At 42.3% G+C, this 23,406-nt stretch overlaps 2 protein-coding genes across 2 annotated transcripts in view; one reads left to right on the forward strand and one right to left on the reverse strand.

The window, feature by feature from the left end:
• The window catches only part of LOC116941589 (uncharacterized), a 117,073-nt gene that overhangs the window by 69,430 nt on the left and 24,237 nt on the right, over nt 1-23,406 (reverse strand). The gene's annotated exons all lie outside the window — the stretch shown is intronic.
• LOC116941588 (oxidation resistance protein 1-like) overlaps nt 1-23,406 on the forward strand; it is a 133,693-nt gene that overhangs the window by 27,055 nt on the left and 83,232 nt on the right. Inside the window, exon 2 of the mRNA XM_032952785.2 lies at nt 7,967-8,049. Within this exon, the coding sequence (XP_032808676.1) occupies nt 8,033-8,049 (17 nt within the window). The 5' untranslated portion in view covers nt 7,967-8,032. The remainder of the gene's footprint in view (nt 1-7,966; nt 8,050-23,406) is intronic.

A 23,406-nucleotide genomic window follows, 5' to 3' on the forward strand; every position in this document is an offset into this window, starting at 1 on the left:
TGAAGCAAGAGACCATGTGCTCAACAAGCTCACATTTGTAGCCACTAAATTGTATGCGTAGTCTGGTGTATTGTATTGGACACGATCATACTGGACATCTGTGAAAAAGGCCTCCAAACCTCATCAGATTCCTCCAGTCTAAAACATTATGATCACGATTCTGATTATATATATTTTTAATCATCAGTTTGGGCAACAAGGGCAACGACATTTATCGTTAATCTTCTAAAGTGTGCAATGCATATTTGAACGAACGCCAGGGTTTTACCAATTTCTGTGGGTACCCCACCTCTCCCAAGGCGCCTGGGCGGTGTGGAAGAGTAGACCAAAATAACATCTCGAGGCGCTCTCGAGAGCTCCACTGGAGACCCTTCTGTCGGCAGTGCTATGGCCACTTCATGCAGGGTTGCACCTTTATATTTTCTATTTTCTTCCGTGTTTTTCATAAATTAGTTTTGAAGTCATATTCATGAAGCGGAACTATGTCCACCTTATGGCTGCGCAGCCTCAAGTTTGCCGTGTAAGATTCAGTTTTTTCATCCAATTGTACGTAGAAAAAAGGTAGGTCCTTCACAGTAATTTGTGTATATGGTTGTCATTGGGTCATTGAGTCTCAGGGAGCATCATCTTCACATGTATTGTGGTGTCTCTTTGGGTCTTTCAGTAAAGTCGCGTAGATAGGTTCAAAGAAAATAACAAAAAACTACGACGTTTCAATCGCAACACAAGCGGTCGTCTTCAGGAAAAAGGGGGTTAGCTTCCAAAGGCAAACTGTTTATAAGGGTTTGAAATGGACGTAGCCCAAATATCAGCAGCCAATGTTAATCCAAGTGTTGGGCAGCCAACCCGACGGTGGTTGATTTTCCACCAATCAAAGGGCTGCCAGGTGAAAATTAGCATGTTAATGAGAGATTAGCATGTTAATGGAAATTGCAGAGCCGCAACCGAGGGGAATTCGGCGCATGAAGTGACTGTGTTGGTGTGAAGCTTGTGAAATGGGCGTAAAGCACAACATCGGAAGGTGGTAGGATGGGAACATCATAGCCAGTTATGATTTAAACTGGTTGATAATGTCCTTCCAATGATTGCTCAGTTTGTACCCATCTTCTCGGTTGAAATTGTCTGTGTCTATATATATGGATGGCTTCATGAACATATCTTTGTTGATAGCCAGTGGGCTTGCAAAGTACCTTTGCCTGAGAGAAATACAAAATGGATCTTGTTCAGGGCCGGCCTAACCCTGATCTCAGAGAGAATAAGATTGCTCCGATTTGAACTGGACAATTTAGACAAGACTCTCCTGAAATCACACTGATTGGGAAAATGTACATCTGATTGGGAAAATGTAGATAACATGACAGCCCTTTCAGCCGCCTCAATGTCAGCTAAATGCAAAGATAATCTGATTTCCAAGTTCAACCTTTCCAAGAAGAAGCTAGATCCACATGTTAAAACGTTGGACGTTGACAAGATTGTTATCAATCAGAGTAACAGCCCAATTTCCGACAGCCTAAAATCGGTTCTAGCTAAAGGGTTGAATTTCGCAGTCACCCCTAAACACATCCCAGTTGATGATATCATTGCCCAAGTCGACGTAGCCCTTAACGGTTTGGGACACATCACTGCAGACGTGGCAAGATTGGAAATCGCTGCAATCCTAAAAAAACGCTAAGACACCTATTAGCAACATTAGTAAGGATGAGCGCTTTGAGCTTTCCCAATTAAAAAAAGAGAAATGACATCGTAATCCTCTCAGCTGACAAGGGCAATGCCACAGTCATTATGGACAAAAGCATATGTAATAACAAAATTCAGGACCTACTTCATGATGGTAGCTATATCAAAATTAAAATAGATCCAACCAACCGGCTCGTTACAAAAACCAACAATATCATCACTGATTCGACATCTTTCATCGAACGAACAAAGCGATTTTCCTTAAAACCCTCTGCTGTTAGACCACCCAGATTGTATGGCTTACCAATAATCCATAAAGAAGATATACACCCCTTCGTCTTATTGTCTCCACCATTGACTCACCCACCTACAAACTGGCCTGATTTCTGTCTTGAGATATTACAACCATTCACTGGTAAGACCACCTCAGCTGTACTTTACTCAGCTCACTTGGTATCATTTATTAAGGACATCTCACTGTCTCCAGGTGATTTGCTCGTTAGTTTCGATGTAGTCTCTTTGTTTAGCAAAGTTCCTGTATCTGACACCATTGCAATCATTGAAGATTTGGTCCAACAAGGATTGAATGCTGATGTACCAGCCCTGGTGAGACGCTGCCTCACCAACACTTACTTCACCTGGAATGGAACATTCTACAAACAAGTTGAAGGTACCCCAATGGGTTTTCCCTTATCTCCAGTCGTAGCCAATGTTTTCATGGAAAAATTTGAGACAGATGCCATCAAGAATCCATTCTATGTTCGTCCTTGTGAAAGAGATACGTAGATGACACGTTCGTCATATGACCACATGGCCGACCAGCTCTGAACCAATTCCTCCACCACATCAATTCCTTACACCAAGCCATCAAATTCACCGTGGAGGTGGAAAAGGATGGCAAGTTACCATTTTGGATGTTATAATCGAAAAGAGACCAGATGACTCAATGGGACACTGTCTATAAGAAAGCCACCCATACGGATGCATATCTAATACCTGACTCCCACCACCATCCATTCCAGAAGAATTCCCTCATCAAAATTCTACACCATAGAGCTCGATGTATTTCCGACCGTCATCACCTAGCCAGTGAACTGGAACATGTACGCCAAGCTCTCAAGATAAATGGATATTCAGACTACACAATCCGTAAAGCTATCACTCCAACTGTTGGGAAAGAACCATCTGAGGACCCAATCAAAACCATCACCTTGCCATAAATAGCAGGGGTCACTAAAAAGATTTCCAAAATCATGAGCAAACACAAGATCCAGGTTCGATTTAACACAGTACATAAAATTCGTGATCTGATCCCATCTGTGAAGGATGTGATCCCTGACATGCAATACCCTGGTGTGTACAAACTAAGCTGTGTCTGCGGCAGTAGTTACATTGGGGAAACTAAGCGACATGTCTCGGACCGTGTTCATGAATATAAGGCAGATCTGAAACACGGTAGGACCAATACCTCAGCCGTGGCTGAGCATTGTTTTAATGCGGTGAACTCACACGAAATTTATTTCTCTAAGACGAAGGTACTTTGCAAGCCCACTGGCTAGCAAAAAAAAGATTCGTTCATGAAACCATCCATATATATAGACAGACAATTTCACCCGAGAAGATGGGTACAAACTGAGCAACCAGTTTAAATCCTAACTGGCTGTGATGTTCTTCTTGGTTCTTTCGGTAAAGTCACGTAGAAGGAAAATTATTAAATAATACAAATTTAACATGAGCGCTGTCTTTCCGACAGTTCTGTTTCTTCACCTGAGGATGGCTGCTTGTGTTGTGGCCGAAACGTCGTGAGAATTTTATTTTATTATGTAAATTTTTTATTATTTTATTAATTCCCTTCTATGTGACTTTACCGAAAGAACCAAGAAGATGAATCCCTGCAGTCACGAAAGCTTTACATCGAAATTTGGTCTGTGATGTTCCCATCCTACCACCTTCCGATGTGAGTTGTGCCTTACGCCCATTTCACAGCTTTACACCAACACAGTCACTTCGCGCGCAAATTCCCCTCGGTTGCGGCTTTGCAATTTCCATCAACATGGTAATCTCTCATTAACATGCTAATTTTCACCTGGCAGCCCTTTGATTGGTGGAAAACCAACCACTGTCGTGATTGCTGCCCACCACTTATATTATCATTGGCTGCTGACATTTGGGCTATGCCCATTTCAAACCCTTATAAATAGTTTGCCTTGGAAGTTAACCCCCCTTTTCCTGAAGACGACCGCTTGTGTTGCGATCGAAACGTCGTAGTTTTTTGTTTTTTTTGTTTGAACCTATCGACGTGACTTTACCGAAAGACCCAAAGAATATGAATTCTTGCAGTCATGAAAGCTTTAAGTCAAGATTTAAAATAACACATTTTGTGAATACTGTAGATTTAGAAGTAGAACAACCTGTTTTTGGACATAGTGGTTTATTTTCTTGATCCTTCTGCCCTGTAGATAAGTTAGTGCTTTTAAAATATGATGCAATTGTACAAATGTTTCTTTGGCATTCTCTAGAATGAATCATTTTCTGGCCTTCTGTCCAGAAAAACATATTTGCTGATGCCGACATTAAATTATCAACTGCTTTGAAAGACCACTCTCTCAACACAGTACAAATTTCTGTGTTGCATTATTTTCACGATTCTGCTCAAAGTATATAGTGCAAATTTAGTTTGCTGCAACAGAACTCCCAATAACCTGCGGTGATATGGGAAAGGGGTACCATATAATAATCCCATCATCCACGTATTACAGGAAGAATTAGCCATGCAACTCCATTCATCTGCAAAATATTGTGGATGACAGAGGAAGTGTGGGCATGTGACGAGCGGCTAAAATTATTCCTCGATAAATTCACGGTCGCTCGCATTATGGGATGATTTGCAAACCAATTATTGGAACGCAGATTATGTAAGTTCTGCTGTGTGTTGCTTTGTTAATCACATAACTGTAGCATTGTCCATTTCCCACACGCATGAAGTAGCATCGGGTGAATACTAAGAAAAATTAATGAAATAATTTAATTTCATTGGTGGTACTGTAGGATACTATAATACATAGTATAAGTTTATTTGATTTAAGCAGGTGAAAACTCAATAAATCAGGATCGTCTCCTTTGCCAGTGACACAATATAAAAATAGAGCAATGAAGCAAGCTAAGACATCAGAATAAAAAGTTTCCTTGGCATTTTTGGAACAGTTATAATTAATTGTTGTTTATTAGTTTCCAATGCTAATGTACTATCAGATTCTACCTCATTGCACTCGTGCTATATCATTCATATTGCAGCAGTTTGATATGTTGAATTTAAAATCCAAACAAAGCAGAAAGATATTGCATTGTATACCGTGTTTTACAGAATTCTCTCCACAGTGTTGGTCATGCACGCTCTTTGTTAAATTCCCCTTTTCATTGAGGTCACTCAAATGTTACAACCAGAAATATGAACAACATCCATCCGATGACTCTTTTTTTTAATTGAAACGCATGACTTACTGGTTGAAAAGATAAACATATATTTTTCTTAATATTGGGCATTTTTCTTCTTTGGTTCTTTCGGTAAAGTCACGTAGAATGAGAATAAAATAATAAAATAAGACAATAAAATTCTCACGACGTTTCGGCCACAACACAAGTAGCCTTCATCAGGTGAAAGAACAGAACTGTCGGGACGACAGTGCTTCAATGAGCGTTGCTACGATTCGTAGCGTCTTATAAGCTCGGTGAGAGGCGTGAAACGTCTTGACAAAGGAGTTTACGTGTCAAAGCAGGAGAATTTAGCATTGAAATAGCTGAGGGATTAGCTTGTGACAGAGATAGCTATGTTAAAGTCAAAGTTTACCTATCAACAGAGGCATTTAGTATATGGACGCTAAAGGCATCCAACTACCCAACTATCATACGGTAAACCGATGTGAAAAAACTAAGTCTATATTACATCAATATAATAAATGTACTTAATATATTCTTCAATAAGCTGGGCTATTAATCACAAAGCAACTGGGTAATGAGTGTCTTTTAAGCTCGGTGAGAGAGGCATGAAACGTCTTGACAAAGGAGTTTACGTATCAAAGCAGGATAATTTAGCATTGAAATAGCATAAAGTTGCATGCTCCTTGAGAAATTAATGTTTGAGCCAATTGATTGTCTAAGAAATACTTTATTTTTTATGTGGAGAGACCAGTATTTGAAGAAGACATTGTTTGCTAATCTATTTTGTTATTAATATTCTGCACAGTGAAGAGAAATTGTATTTAGAATTATGTTTGGCACATTCTCTGGCACAACCAGTGTACACGGTATTGTAGGCAACATGTTATTGCATTTTCTTTGGTTCTTTCGGTAAAGTCACGTAGAATGAGAATAAAATAATAAATTGATAAAATAAAATAACAATAAAATTATCACGACGTTTCGGCCACAACACAAGCAGCCTTCATCAGGTGAAGGGACGAGACTGTCTGGAGGACAGCGCTGGAGCGAACAAAGCCACGCTCAGATCGCGACCTTTAAGCTGTGTGAGAAGAAACAAATGTTATTGCATTGCTTTGGGATGTTGTTTGTCTTTCTGTGCTCTCCGTTAAAAGCTCGGTTGAATTCCTTTATTTATCAGCAGGTGAGAGTTCATTGGAACAGGACGTCTCAATTGAAATGTGAATTGCATTAAAAATCATGGGTCCGGTGGTATGAATGTAAAAAAGTAATATTTAAAAAAAACTTTTTTTAAAACACGCTTTAATGAAATGTACCGTACTCGTAATGGAAGAACTCCACGACTCCAAAAAGTGGCCCCGAAGCTTACCATAATGTAAGGGACCGTGGTCATTTACAGCCAACGTCAGTTTACCGTGGACAATTAGAGCCAAGCCGAAACATAAATATGTTTTGTATTTTTTATGATAGAATATAGTATTGTCATCAGTATGGCATAAGTATACCAAGTTTGCAGTCGATAGCGCATTGGGAAGTGTAAACATTGAGTTACAAGATTTGAGGATACGACAACAGATTGAGTTAATAGAAAGCGTGTAAAAAGCGTGTAATAAAAAACACACAAAAAATACAGTCCATCCAAAATTCCAGATAATAAAAACAAATTTAAAATGCATTTATTTACATTTTTAAATATGAATTTGGTATCACTAGCAATACAACTCATTTACTATTTATCATGAGTGAAATGCAGCTGTAATTATTGTAGTCCTTTACCCATAACATTTGATAGCATTGGAAAAATTGTGTGTATGGTAAATGTTTTCGAGTCAGCCTTTTTCATCATGAATATTTTTTTTATTTCTTCCTACTTGGAACAGATGTACACAGATAGCGGCTTGCTCTGCCTTCATTGCAAGTTCCCCATTCTGAGCTTGTTAATGTCAGCCTAAATCAGGGAATTGTCTCAAGCCGATGAGCTGTTAAATGCATAAAACTGGATCTGTAGAATTACCTCTTGTTGTCCTAATGAGCAGCCCATAGCGGCTGTTCCTTGCCACTGCAGGTCGAACTGGGATAAGGAGAAAGCAGTTGAAATACTTTCAACGTGGCCTTATCAAACAACATTGACATGGAAATGACAGGTTATCGACTTTTTTTTTACCGCCCTTCCTCCGCACATACAGCTGGGACATATGCTGTACGGAGTCCGGGGCACACGCCAGCGCATGTATTTCAGTGTTCCTGCCTTTCACCGGCACAATGTTGGCAATTACGATCACTAGCCATGAGTGGAAGTGTGCATGCTAATGATAGACTTTCCGTAATCGGTTGCTATTTCATGCAATTCCGTGGCCCGCATCTGGCAAAGGTAATACGCCCCTCGTTTAACTACTGCTTATGTGTTTCTAACAGAAATGTGGTCAGCCACCCTTATGCTGCCTTGAATTGTATTATAAACTTGTAGGGTTATTAATATTTTGCATTAATGAGCAGTAATTGGCCCTTGTGGCATCTATTTTGCTTTCGGTTACATTGTACTTTCAACGTAGGCATTGCTTGGAATCCATACTAATTCGTTCCGTTGGTTGAATAATTGGCACCAAAACAATGTGTTCACCATCATGGGCTCATACGCTGCACCCCCCCCCCCCCATCATGGATACACCAATTCATCTTGGTTTCTAAACTTCTGGCATGGAGTAATTGTCGTCCATAATCCCTGGCAGTCAATTTAATATTAAAGGATGTCTTAATTTCGGCTTGTAATTTTTTGTTGTATTGATTTGCCTTGAGAAAATATTTATCATGGTCTTGGCAACTACAATGTGCAGTGCATTTTGTTTTGCAGTGAACGTGGGAGCGCTGGCTTTGGTGTCAGAGTGTGAAGTGGGGATTTGCAAGAAGACCAGAAGAAATGTTCAACACTAAAAGGTGAAATTTCTGAGCCAATATACATCATTATACCTTTAGAAGATATTAAAGGAATGTATCGTCTAACATAAAGAGAGTAACTCGGTGTCCATTACAAAAGCAGTTATAATGCAGGTTACCCAAGTATCAGTTTATCTTTTGTCATTATTCAACCAATCCTTAACCTCATAAATGTGTGTTATATGTGATACAGTGTTGCGTGTGGGTTAAGAGGTGATGGTAGAATACATAATTTGCAGTCGGTGTAAATTGTTACACCTTTTTTGCTATAAATTTAAAGCGAGCCATTTCAATCCCAAACACACTCAATGAGCGCGAGTTGTTTCATAAGGTGGCTACCATCCCATTTTCATTAAAACATAAAATGTGTGTGCGTACAAATAAACAAAATGCCTATTTGTTGTCAAAGAACCGTATGCATTCTGTCCAATATAGATGGTAATTTCCACGGGGTTTGCATGGAGTGTGATAGAGCACGCAGTAAAGCACGCGTACCATCCCTACCAAGAAATGGCGTGAGTTTCTATTGAGCCGTCCTTGGCTGCCTGCAGGTACCCCGAGATTGGATTAGGGCAGTTGTCCCTTCAGCTCATCCCATTCAATTGGGGGGTGGGGCGGTATTGCAGGCATTTGATTATCATTCCGTTACTAGCGGCCTGCTTGACAGCAGAATGGACAGCGCCACGTCTTGTGATTTATTTGTTTCGTGTGTGCTGCCTGTTATCTCTCTATTTGGCACGGTGGCAGTTTCCACCCCAGGACGCTCGGCGACTGCACACTGTGCACCAACGAACGGTTGACATTGCTCTCTCTTAGCTGTGGACAGAGATGCATCCATTAACCTCATAAATTAAAAAATCACGGTTAGCAAATGTATTTCGAGATTGTGCGGGCACTGGAGCAAGAGTTGGCCCACCTACTCGACATGCAAGCTATCCACCCTGTGCCTCTCCACGAGCGAAGAACTGACTTTTATTCCAGAATCTTAATGCTCAAAGAGCACTGGCAGATACAGGGGGATTCTCGACCTGAGAAAACTCAACCTGCTCCTTCATGTGCAGCACTTAAATATGGAGTCTCTTCAATCCACCAGGGAAGCGCTGCAAGCAGGCAACTGGCTCACCTCTCTATATTGGCAGGACACATATTTGCACATTCCCACTCACAAAATCGGCGGCACAAGTGCGTCTTTTTTCTGGGACACCCCTACGAATGTCGGGGCCTCCCCTTTGGCCTTTCCGAGTTGCCTCAATGTTTTTTTACCAAGGTCTTGGCAGCCCTCGTCATGCCTATCAGGGAGAGGGGTTTCACATCTATCCATATCTCGGCAATCTTCTGAGGGCGCCTTCAGCCGCCAGACTTCGGAGGGATACGGCCATCGCACTGTTTGAGTTACGGTTGTGTGCCCTCTACTGCGTTGCTGCCTTCGGGCGGGCGGTGTGGTTGACACCTCAGGCCATTCAGGACTTGACGTGGTGGTAACGGAACTATTGCAATGTTTGGTTGTGGGTGTGCTATTACAAGCGGACTGGATTTAAAGTCTGTTTATCCTCCTCGGCATGAAGTACATCTCTAGGTTTTAGTCCACGAGCACAAGACGCTTAGTGCACTGGGAGATAACGTTAGTGTTGTACCATGGTCAGCTATTTTCAATTAAATTTTGCAACTGCAGAATCAGTCTTTATATAACATTTCCTTAAGCTGCTGCTTGCTTGTGTTGGAAATGGCTCGGGTAAAACCTTGTATAAACTTGTGTTTGTGGAAATGCATAATTGCATATCGGTTTGCTTACCATACTATAGTGTTAACAGTTATAACGTGTGTCTATGTACGTTGAAGAAGGCTGTTAATGGGCATACCCCACTACACGATTCCCTTTTCGTTTGGAAAATATCCGTTTTTAACTCTTTCACAGGCGTTATAGTTTCTGGAAAGATGTAACCTCCTTGGTAACAAAGTTAATGACATGCATTGAAAATGTAATCTGCATGACACTCAGGGCTACCAATTTGCATTCAAGGACGGCTATATGTGAATTATTATGACTGACCTAGCCCAGCTGAGGACATGAGTACCCAGGAGAGCATGTTATAATTTTTTACTAGAAGAACGTGGTGAACAGTTGTCCTTGGCTATATCATAACACTTTAAAAAGACTCGTATTACATGTGTCAATTGGATGTTTTACATTGCTAATACCCTACAATTAATGGGATGGATTATTTAATAGGGAATAAGTGTAAGGACCTAATTTGAATGTGGACATTCAGAAGTAAAGAGAGCTAGAGCAGGAGTGTGAAGGCACACAAGTCGGCTGTGATGAGATGTAAGGGTTTACATGAAATACAAGGCCAAACTCTCAGTTTAATAATCTATTTGTTTTGGCTATTCCTGTTCTATTTTGCCGTCATTGCCAACGTCGCAAGGCAAATAATCAATTCAGAACTCCTGCAGAGCATTATCACCCCTTCATAATAAAAGTTGTCCAAGGAAGGAAATAACCATTGGGTTACCTGAGGTCCCATCATGTGACTTCTTGTCTGTACAGTAGGGAGGCAGTATTATTTGTTACACGAGTCAAATGGATATTTTTTTCTTTGTCAAAGCTGGAATTTAGCCAACTGAAGTGCAGAAACTTTTAATGTGATTCTAACCCAGGATATTAGTAATAACAACTCCGTTATCAGACCTCTGAGCCACCCAGCCAATCTCTAAACTTTCACTTTTAACCTTGTCGATAATAGGGGTTCAATTAATATGAGCAATATAAATAACAGATCTGTCTCTGTGTCTTTGTGTGTGAGTGCGTTTGTCTCCATGTTTTTGTGTCTCTTTGTGTATGTCTCCGTGTCTTTATGTATTTTATTTGTGTGTTTCTGTATTTTTGTGAGCGTATGATCTGTTACATTCTATGTGGGAGATATTTGTTTTCACGTGCATGCAGCACGTCATAAAAGCAAGTGCCGATGTTGCGCTTGCTCTGATCACAGCCCTTTTTAAATCCAAAAACGTATTGATAACAAGAGTAATAGGATTTTAGTTGCCTTGGCGACTCTTATTTTCTGCAAAAAAAAATGTGCTGGTAATTGGATGCAGTTCTGGAAGATTAATACTGCGGGTAAGGGGAGATTCCGTGGACCCTGGAGCTCCCGCGGATAATTCGCGTTGTAACACGATTTTTGTTCCTGGGTAGTAAGTGTTATTTCCTAATTTCTTACGCCTCAAAAGTACAGAAAATGACTATTATTGCCCACAAAGTTTGCTTTTGTGACCAGGACTTTGTGAAGGAATGACACAAATGCACACCACGTTTTCTCATTGAAAATCAGTAAATTTCAAAATATCACTGTCCTGGACACAAAAGCAAAGTTTGTGGGGAATAATAGCTATTATCTGTACTTTTGAGGCATAAGGAATGAGGAAATAGCACTTACTACCCAGGAACAAACAAACATGTTTTTGTTACAGTGTGCGTGGAATTTTTGTTAATTTATTAAGCTGCTTATTATAAAATATATGCATTACAATACACACAGCGAGAAACGGCCATGCACGTACTTACCAATGTTTAGTTAAACTTGTGGTATTTTAATAAGAACTATTGAGAATCACTTTGCATTTATCCATGCAGTCATAGCCTACAAAAAAACTGTTGTAAGCAACATTATATATTTATGTATTGTATTTTTTATTTGCAGTGCATTATAAACAGTGTGTTGACTTAAACGAATTCGATTTTTTTTAGAATGCATTAAATTGCTGATAGTGAAGTTAACATTTTGTTCCCTATTTACATTCATGACATTTGCCAAGGTAACCTGCACCTCTCATTTGGCAGGCTGATCCATGGATCACTCTTTCATTTAACTCAAAGTGGGTGCCACCAAAAAGAACAACCTTGATATAGAATAGTGCATAAAATATGTGACAAATGCAGTACTCTATTGCTGTAAATGTTTGTCAATATAAACCTTGAGACTTTATTATTCTTTGGGTCTTTCGGTAAAGCCACGTAGATATAAAAAAAAATCATGTTTTGATCGCAACACAAGCAATCGTCCTTGGGTGAAAAAATAGCGAGAGAGCTGCTGAGGCAGGATGTTATAAAGGTTTGAGATGGGTGTAGCCCAAGGGCCATAAGCGAAGTGGGCGGGGCTAGTGAAGAAATTTGCATGTCAATGTAAGACCGGAGAGCTGAGCTACCTACACAACGACGAAGCTGCGGAGGTGGCCCTTGTATTGTGAGAGATAGCATGTCAATGTAACATCGTAGAGCCACTGCCATATCAAGGAAAACGAGCAACGGTGGCTGTGTTAGTGAGACATTTAACCCATTAATGTAACACCAGAGAGTCGAAAATAACTACTAAACATCAAAGCCAGTTATGACTTAACCTGATTAATACCGTCCTTCCAATGATTACTCAGTTTGTACCCATCTTCTCGGTTGAAATTGTCTGTGTTTATACATCTGGATGGCTTCATGAACGAATCTTTGCTGATAGCCAGTGGGTTTGCAGAGTACCTTCGTCTTGGAAAAATCATTTTCGTGTGTGGCCACAGCGTTGAAACAATGATCAGCCACGGCCGAGGTATTGGTCCTACCGTGTTTCAAAATCTGCCTTATGTTCATGAAGACGGTCCGAGAAATGTCGCTTAGTTTTCCCAATGTAACTACTGCCGCAGACACAGCTTAGTTTGTAGATGCCAGGGTATTGCATGTCAGGGATCACATCCTTCACAGATGGATCAGATCACGAATTTTATGTACTGTGTTGAATCGCACCTGGATCTTGTGTTTGCTCATGATTTTGGAAATCTTTTTGGTGACCCCTGCTATGTATGGCAAGGTGATGATTTTGATTGATTCCTCAGATGGTTCTTTCCCAACGGTTGGGGTGATAGCTTTACAGATTGTGTAGTCTGAATATCCATTCAATTATTATTTTTATTATTTTCTTCTATCTACGTGGCTTTACCGAAAGACCCAAAGAATATGAATTCCTGCAGTCACGAAAGCTTTAAGTCTTGAGACTTTCCTAAGAAAACTAGTCAAGGCAGTATACCACTGTTGGTATTAAACTGAGATTATTTAGCTGCTATAAATTTCCACATAAGCCACTTTGTTGAGTTATAATTTGTGACCAGAATAAGTGAACACTTCAGTGGGCTTTGCCTGGTAGGATGGGGATGGTTTCGTTTTATTAGTATGGTTTTGGGTGATTTGTTTACCTTGATTGAACTTTGCACTGCTATCGTGTTTTGTATTGTTTGTTGTTGTTGTAACGTTCTTACGCGCCCTTACTGGGCATCTGTGAAAAAAGAGCTTTATAGCTCATCGGAATCCTCCAGTATAAATATGATTCCTATACTCAGTAAAACGTGGATGATGCAAAGTTTCTGTGTAAAACTACGTAAACAGTTCCTCTAAGATGTTTTTTTTCCCGGACAAAGTGTGATGATGTGTGCAAAGTAAGGTTTTGTTCCTTGGTAGGTAAAAAGTGTTTTTTTTATGAATAACTAACGGTGGATGGCGGCATCGATGATGAAAAACACTGCGGCTGTGTCAGGAGGAGAAGCAATTGGTATTCACTTTAAAATACTCATTGTAGGCGGTATGCCGCCACTATTTGCGGTTTTGGTTAGCATATTTTCCGGAGCTGGAAAGCACTACTGCCAACCTCTATAGTCGGTAAGGAACAAGCAATCATTCCTGGCATCTCAGCAATCATATATTTGAATGTTGGATGGTGATTATAGACCGCACACTGCAATGGTAGCTCAGGACTATGAAAAACAAATAAGAGCTTGCCATAAATGGGATTTGGTGGTAATAAGCAGCTGACCCTTTGTGGTTTGTGATACTGCACCTAGCTATTCTGTATTCTCAAAAGTAGGGTTACCAGATCTCTCAGGCTACATGTGCAATAACATCTAAAATTAAATGTTTTGTGGCAATTACATTTTAACATACAGTATATTATTAGAACTTGAATATCGCTAACGTTTGCATTTTCCTTGTCCGGAAACATTGCAATCAGAGTATTTAACACGTGTTTTCAAATATTTGCTGTCAACCTCATTTTTTGCAGTACTGTAGTCGATTCAAATTCGGAAGCTTTATCAATGTAATCTCCTTATGGGACTTGAAATGTAAGATAAATTAGTGCAAGTGCTTTCCCAACAAAGTGTTAATGTTCCTAAGCGTCAGTTAAGAAATGGCCTTCTGTAATCGTCCCACACAGCCACACTAATTGTAATCGTCTAATCCTTTCTATAAAGAGGAGATATGGGTTAAGTTTATATTCTTGTCAACAGTGACGTGTATATCCTGTCAGGGCAGCTTGCGAAGTTGGAATTTTCCACGTGGCGTTTTTCATCAAATACGCGACCGGCAAAATGAGCGTTTTGATTATTTTATTTTATGGTTAGCGCACCGGACTCGCAGTTTACCGGTTGCTGGTTTGATTTGATCTCCTGGCGTGGCAGTTGAGATGGCGATCACATCCCTTAAATCCAACTCCCCTCCGGCCTCTATCCACACCGCAGTGTAAATGGGTGCACTGTAGTTAAGTGATCGGCATGTCGCTTGTGGTGGGATCAAGTGTGGGTAACCCCCACCTCTTCCAAACATCTAGTAAGTGTAGACGAGTCGGCCAAATGTCCTCTGTTGGTCGTCTAATAGGAGAGGCCCTTCTGCTAGCAGTTGCTTGAGCAAGACATTTCAATGACACCTTTTACACAAGACCTGTTTTGTGATAATCACCATCTATGTAAACAGACTTGGTGGCACCTACTACACTTACAGGTTTACGGCAGCAGAATTTATAAAGTGTTTGCAAACACAGTCTAAAGTGGTGATCATGATGTATCAATTTTTGGTGTATTTAAGTTTGGGCTGCAGGCATTATACTCAGTCTTATCTGTTTTATAATTTAAAGTTCCTCTAATATCAGGTAAATGTTCGATTCAGGGTGAGTAATGAATATTGACACCAAACTTCTTAAACCACAGCAAATAGCAGATTAAATATATATATTTTTACCTATAAATGTAATTTTTAGTCTGTGTGTGTGGCCGAAACTTGCGAAGGATTTGGCTCGCAAACCTTGGGGTTGACGTTTAAAAAAAGAGTAGCCAGGTACCACGCCATAAGCCCCGTGCTGAGCCAGCGCTATTCCGATTTCGCGTCCGTCACCTTTAAAGTAGTTTAATGAGCGATTTAGTGCTGTTTTTGGATATTTATTTATTTATTATCTAGCGCATGCTCGACCCTACCAACTCGCACGTGTTTGGTGGGGGGGGGGGGCCCTTACCAATTCACACGCGTTCGGTGGGGGTGAGGGGGGAATTCTCTTTCGTGTGGACACTGCGCAAGGTAACACAGATTTACAGCTCCCTTCAAACATTTATACTGGTAGGAACCTCCTGGTTACACCAGCCCACAGGGGATTATTGTGTCCGTCCGTCGTGCATCCAAAAATGGGAGGGGTGGGGCTGGGTGGAGGGGAGGGTGGGGAGGCAGGGGCTGGGTGGGAAGGTGGGGCTCGGTAGGTGGTGGGAGGGGTGGGACGGTGGGGAGGGGCTGGGTGGGGAGGGTGGAGCTGGGTGGGGGTGGGAGGGGTGGGGCTAGGTGGGGAGGGGCTGGTCACCCCGTGGTGCCCTTATAAAACTCAAAGTTTAACCTACTCACGCCGGCTTGTGCCCGCCCTCACAATCGGGCATATTTGTGGAATACACCACGTGGTGCTGCCATTGACCCTGGCCATTGACCGAGCAACCCAACGTTCCTACCAGCTCCCTCCGCAGGAATGTGTTTACCATTACTGTTTACTCATTACACATTGCCTATTATAGGTGACATCTAATGACAGGGATTAAGCAATGTTTTACCCTGAGTAGCACGATTTTTCTCCCCGACTACCACTATCTTTGCTTGAGCGACCAGGTCTCTATGTGAGGCCATGACACTTATGCACACGTTTCTGTTTCAAAATAGGTACATTTCTAATTATCACTGTGCTGCTCACAAAACCAGGTTTGAGGGTAAGAATAGCCTTTTTCTGTACTCTTGAGGCATAACCAGCCACGTAATATCACTTACTGCGCAGGGGCAAAGCAATAAATATACTCATTGCTATTACGTCTTCATTCTATCATATTTACACTTGCCCCCTCAGTACGGCGGTTGAGCAGTGACGTTATCTCAGTTACGTTTGATTGGTGTGCATCTGCTCATAGTCACAGGTAGGTTAGGTTATTTTTGTATTCGTTGACTTTCATATATTTGTCGCTCTTGCTCGCAGCAAATGTTAGCACCAAAATGGCGAAACACCCTCGCAGTCGCTCCTAATTACTTATTATACACGCGTGCATTTCCCCTCTCCCTTGCTTCTTTCGCTAAAGTCACGTACATAGAAAACTATTATTTAAAAAGGTATTTAGTCTATATAAAAGTTAGAGTGTGCGTGTGTACGTTCATGTGTGCGTGAGTCCATATATGTGTGTGCGTTGTGTCTGTGCAAGTCGCTGTGTGTGTGTGATTCGATGTGTGTCAGTTGATGTGTGTGTGTGTTAGTCAATGTGTGTGCGTGGTGTGTGTGTGTAGACAACTAATATTGAACAATTAAGTTCGTAATTTTTACAATAATAATGTGTGTGCCTAAGGCCATGTATGGGTTTAACCAGGCTGGATTGTGTGAGGAGCTCACAAATCCTTGAAAGATCTAGGCAAAGTCTCATCGGTGAGCTCCTTCATCAGGCAAGGCTGCGTTGGCTGGGTCATGTAGCCCGCATGCCCAGTCACTGCATGCCTAAACAGCTTGTGTTCGGCTGGATAGAGGGGGCTAAACGGGCGCGGCACGGGCTAGAGAAGAGATGGAGTGATGTTGTATAGGAGGATGTGGAGCTGAGTGGACTTGCAGATGACTGGTACCAGCGGTATCTCGTGAAAGACGCTCCTAGGCAGTTGGAGGCAGTCGCCCTCCAACAACAACGGAGGGCGGAGGAGCGACGCTCACAACAACGAGCGGAGCGCTGGGTGGATAAAGCACAGCAAGTTGGCACAGTACGGATCACAGGTGGTGCATCAGCCAGTCATCTCAGTCAATCGACCCGTGGCACCTGGGTCTGCCCCGTGACCTCCTGCCAGCGGGCGTTTGACACTTCACGTGGCCTCAAGGTGCACATAGCCTGGCACAAGCGTCGTGGTGACATCACCGCCACTTAGTGGCGAATGGCGGTTGTTGTTGTGTGTTAGTCAATATGTGTGTGTGTAAGTGCATATGTGTGTGTGTAGGTTGATGTGTGTGTGAGTCTATGTACGTGTGTGTGAGTCAATGTGTGTGTGGGTCTTTTTGTGGGGAGCGATAGTGTAGCGGTTAGCGCGCTGCGCTATGAACTTGGCGACTCGGGTTCGATTCCCGCTCACGGCCAACACCAGTGACGATTATCTGAACCGGTCCCGGGCCCCACCCCTAGGTCGACTCAGCCTCAAATGAGTACCTGGTGCGGTGTGTAAACATCGCCACTAGGGAGACAAAGGCGGTCGGGCGTGGTGCTGGCCACCCACCCCCTCGTGTACTGATCCGGCCTTCATAGGTGCTCGCTAACAGCACTTGCCCCTACAGTCTGTTAAGGCTATACGGGGATCTTTGTCTTTTGTGTGGGTCCATGTGTTTGTGTGTGTGGGTCGATGTCTGTGTGTTTTTAAGTCGATGTGTGTGTGGCCCTTTTTCGCCGGGCAACGCCGGGTACTTCCTGCTTGTTTCCTTTATAGAATTTTATTAATTTATCCAATAGTGATATGCAGCACAGACATATGTCAACAAATCCATTGGCTTAAAAATAAAACGGTATTCTTTAATGAATATTCATAATGTTGTATTTGTGCGTGGTTTGAAGCTTTTTATTTGTTTAACTAGCAAGACACCCAATATAAAAGAATAAAGACAAACCAAATATCTGTTGAAGGGATACAACTTGAAAGCACAGCAGGATGTGTTTACCCAGTGCAGTTATTGAAGGCAGATCAAAATAAAAAGAACTATGCAGGGGAACAAGATCAGAATGGGAAATGCCCTTGGAAAGTTGAACTTAATATCGACACCATCAAAGTAATTGGCGCAAAAAAAGCTGAAAATTGTGCGGTGGGGCATGGAGACAAAGATGCATGCTTGGAATCATACTGAGAGACAGAAAAAGAAAGATAAGTCTGGGAACAAATACAAATCGCATATTTGTATTGAATGCTAGTGGTTAGTACCCGGCGTTGCCCGGGCGAAAAAGGCAGACACACACATGGACTTACAAACAGACATGGACCCATACACATAGAAACCCACTGACTTACACGCACGCAAACACATATGGACTCACACACACAGACATCGACTTGAGAGACGCATGTAGTTACACACACAAATCGACTCAAACACACAGAGTTACACACACATATCGACTCACATATACATACATACATAGACTGAACAACAACAACCGCCATTCGCCACTAAGTGGCAGTGACGTCACCACAATGCTTGTGGCAGGCTATGTGCACCTTGAGGCCACGTGAAGGCCAACTGCCTCCAACTGGCCTGTAGCGTCCTTCACGAGGCTCCTCCACAGATACCGACCTTGACACCGCTAGTACCAGTCATCGACAAGTCCACTCAGCTGCTCATCGTCCTGTAGCACATCACTCCATCTCTTCTCTAGCCTGTGCCGCATCCGTTTAGAGACCTCGATCCGGCGGAACAAAAGGTGTTTAGGCATGCGGTGGCTGGGCAGGCAGGCTAGATGGCCCAGCCAACGCAGCCTTGCCTGGCCATGCAGGCTACATGGCCCTGCCAACGCAGCCTTGCCTGGCGTAGGAGGTCACCAATTGGACTTTGTCCAGATCTTTCAAGTATTTGTGAGCTCATCACACAATCCAGCGTGGTTAAACCCAGGATGGATCGTAGGCAGGCCAGCCTAAATGTTTGTAACCGGCGAAAATGTTGCATTAGGGGGTCCAAGTTTCGCAAGTGTAGAGAAGGGAGGGAATGACCGTGGGCGAGACGACGTGGAGCTTCGTGCGGAGCGAGAGACCAGGTAGCTTCAACACAGTGTTACAGAGCCGATGAAAAGATAATGCTGCTCAACTGATTCAGAGTGAGACCCCTGGTGTTAAACCGGAGCCGGACATGAGTACACTGGGCAGGTATGGGAAACTCTGCACTCTCCACAACTGGCCCATCACCAATTGTGAGTTATGGGGGTGGATTGTCCGATGGTACAAAATACCCAGGCAGGTGCTTAGTTTTGGTGGGGCTGATGGTAAGGCCCCACCTCTTAGTGGCAAGCTCCAGGTTGAGCAGCAGCGAGTCCAACTCCTCTTCTGAGTGAGCATTAATTACCAGATCATCGGCATACATAACATGGTTGACCAATAGGGAGCCATCGATTGACCGCACCCGGGCATCGATGAGCCTCCCATTGTATCTGTACCAGATGTGAATTCTTCCGGTAGAGGCATTGAAGGCTTAACGAAGTACGTGGTCCAAATATATGTAAAAGAATGTGGGAGGCAGTGGACATCCCTGTCGCAGCCCAAGATGTACAGGGAGTGGCTCTGATTCACGGTCACGTAGTTTGATGTGGGGCCGCTCACCATCATGAAGGTCCTTAAGGATCGTGAGCAGAGGGTCAGGGACTCGAAAAGTATGAGGAGCAACCCAGAGCCCAGGCCTAATGATGGTATCATAGGCCCTGAGCAAGTGAATAAAGCACACATATGGACTAACACGCACACATGGACCTACAGGCACATAACGAAATGGACTAACACTGACTAACATGGAGCCACGCACACACAGCGACGAACACACATGCACATGGACTGACACACACACACATATCAAGTCACACACACACATTGACTTACACACACACATCGAGTGACACACATACATAGACTTACAGACACATTGACCTACACACGCAGATATGGACTTACAGACACACACAGGGACTTACACACATGGACCCACGCACACACATCGACTGACAGCCACACATCGACTCACACATACATAGACTCACACACAGACATGAACTTACACACACATACATATCGACACACACACACACATGGACTGTCACATATAGACACATTGCCATACACACATCGACTGACACACATAGACTCCCACACAAACATAAATGGACTGACACACGCACATAGAGGCACACAAACATGGACTGAGACACACACATGGACGTACGCACACACACACATGTACGTACAGACACACACACATGGACTCACGCACACATGGACCAAAAAACACACACAGAAAGAAATGTACTTACACTGACTGACATGGAGCAACGCACACACACAAACATTGACTCACACACACACATGGCCGCAGACATGTACATCGACCCACACACACACATGGACTTAGACGCAGGCATTATTACTGTGAAAGAAGTAACTTAATTAAAAAAGAGTAGTTTTCTACACACACCACGCACACACATTGACTTACGCACACACATACATGGACTTACGCACACACACCACGACGGTATGCACTATGACTACAGCAGTGCATACCGACTGTGGTGGTACCTGCTTTCACTACAGCAGTGCACACGGCCTGTGGTGGTACCTGCTTGAACTACAGCAGTGCCAACCGACTGTGGTGGTTTGTGGTATCACTACAGCAGTGCCTAGTGACTGTGGTGGAACCTGCTATCAAAAAGGCAGTGCATACTGACAGTGGTGGTAGCGGCTATTACAAAAGCAGTGTATACTAACTGTGGTGGTAGCTGCTATGATAACAGCAGTGCATACTGTGGTGGTACATGGTTTAACAACAGCAGTGCATACTGAATGTGCTGGTACCTGGTATGATTACAGCAGTGCATATTGTGGTGGTACCTGCTTTCCCTGCAGCAGTGCATGCATACTGTTGTGGTAGCTGGTATGATTACAACGGTGCATACAGTGGTGGTACCTGCTTTCCCTGCAGCAGTGCATGTATACTGTGGTGTAAGCTATGATTACAGCAGGGCAAGCGACAGTGGTGCTACCTGCTATAAGTAGAGTAGTAGATGCTGACTCTATAGCAGTATTTATGGACTCTACAGTAGTACATGCTGACTATATAGCAGTATTTATAGACTGTACAGGAGTACATGCCGACTGTATATCAGTATATTTAGTGACTCTATAGCACAAAGTACTCACGTGACAGAGTGCCGTGGTGTGGCCATGAGCTCGACTGAACGTGCATCACGTTACAGGGTCCGCCCCCCCCCCCCCCCACGAAATTAGCGTCAGTTGGTACGGTCGAGCTCGTGCAGTAAGTAAATAATTAAAATAAGAATGGCACTAAATCGCTAATTAAACTAATTTGAAGTTGACGGCTGGGAAAACGGAATAGCCTATACCAAGCAGGGGGCTCGGGGCGTGCCACCCGGCAATTTTTTTCGGACTTGAACCCCACCGTTTGAGAGCCAAATCCCCCGCAAGCGCGCGCACGCGGAGACTTTTATATATAAGAAGAAAACATGTGAGTTGGTTCTTACAATTCCATGAGATGGAACATCTTGTTTGCAAGGGTATAAAAGGCATCAAGTGACAATTAAGGAAGGTAAACCGTCGAGACGGGATCATGGCCGATGCACAAGACTGGTGATGGTGTGGCAGCCAAAGGAGAGAATGCGTCCGAGAGTATGGACACCGCAAACATGGAGCGACGCTATTGGCTCACGTGCAAGATTGAGATGGATGGGAGCAGCACTGGTCTGAAAGATGGTGACTGTGGAGGCCTTCATCCAGCAGTAGATACATAAATGGATGGTGATAAGGCATCATTTTAATGTCAGGTCATTGTCACTTTGTGGTTATGCACTGAGAATGTATGACATGGACATCTCAAAGAGGCTTGAATGGAATTTCACACGGGTTAGTTGCCGACATTGATATATAGCTTGTAAGCAAGCCTGGCTGTACAGTGGCTCCTAAGCTTATAATGATTGATTTGCAGTGCTAAATAGGTCTTATCATGCTGCTCATTTATTATGTAGAGCTGTAGGAAAGAAAACATATGTGGTGATACTGCATTGGCAGTGCTGCACAATCACAAATAACAAACTCACATTCATAACACCACCTTAAAAGGAAATATATAATAGGCAACGTTTCAGGCAATGGCCTTTATTCATATCACATAGAGAGGCCAGAGAGACAAAGTGGATAAGATTTGAAGACTAATACAATCAGGGCCTGATAACAATATAGAAATACTATTTCCTGATGAACAGTATTTTAATTAGCAGATGAATAATTACCTATAAGAAGATATTGCGAAATAGATACTTAAATAAAACACGTTTCAAATTATCCTATTCCTCTACCCTCCGTGCATGGTTCACGAATTTTAAATATTTAAAAGTCCCCTTGATCTTAAATTTGTTTTAATTAAGTACTATTGGTATGGTAGTTGTCTGGAGTGAATTATGCTCGTAAATAGTTTGTTTCCCACACTGCAACAGGGCTACCAATAATGCAATGTGTCAGCAACATTTAATAATTTTACTTTTAATCCAAATTAGTTTATAAAGCAAAACATGTTTGATTACATTCTTGATTACATTCTTATAAGGCCCCATGGTTTATTGTGCAGTATCCAACTCTTACCCATTGTCCTCTCTCGTCTCTCTCTGTATGGGCTCTGAAGGAGGGGCAATTCCCAACATTTCACCTTTTATATATGTTTGCTTTTAAAGCAATACAATTGTTAGATTTGTTCATTTATTTGAGTAGAAAATAAAACTCTCGCCCCATTTTTTATTCGTGGTAATTAGCACTATAATTCATAACAATTTAATAGAGAAATTAACTTAAAGATGCGTAAAAGGCTGGCTTTAATAAGGACTGCCTGCTAGTATGTTTATACAGTGAGCCCATTCGTAATCAGACGTTGCCTTGCTTGCATTCTTTAGAAGATCTGACACTTGCGCTTGAAAAATATTTAACTGTGTGATGCATAATTATATTTCTGGTGTAACATTTCCAAATTAAACTCGAAATGTTGCATGCCTTTACAAACATAATGGTGCCATTATTTGGCGAGACTCATCAGACAAGTATTTTTTTAATCTTATATATGCTGCTTTTGTCTAATATTAGAAGGCATTTTACCTTTTTAAATTAAAGTTGCCTTTGGCATACTAAAATAGGAAGGAGAAAACATTTTGTATGAAAAGAGTGTCTGTGTTATTCGCAGTAACCGAGTTGTCAATGTGCTGTTTCATAGTTTGGCTCGTGTAGTTGTACTTGATTGTGTGAAGAGTTTCTGACTT

This window comes from Petromyzon marinus, chromosome 12, assembly GCF_048934315.1.
Source record: "Petromyzon marinus isolate PM22_M1 ecotype Great Lakes invasive population chromosome 12, UKy_Petmar_22M1.pri1.0, whole genome shotgun sequence".
Classification (NCBI taxonomy): domain Eukaryota; kingdom Metazoa; phylum Chordata; class Hyperoartia; order Petromyzontiformes; family Petromyzontidae; genus Petromyzon; species Petromyzon marinus.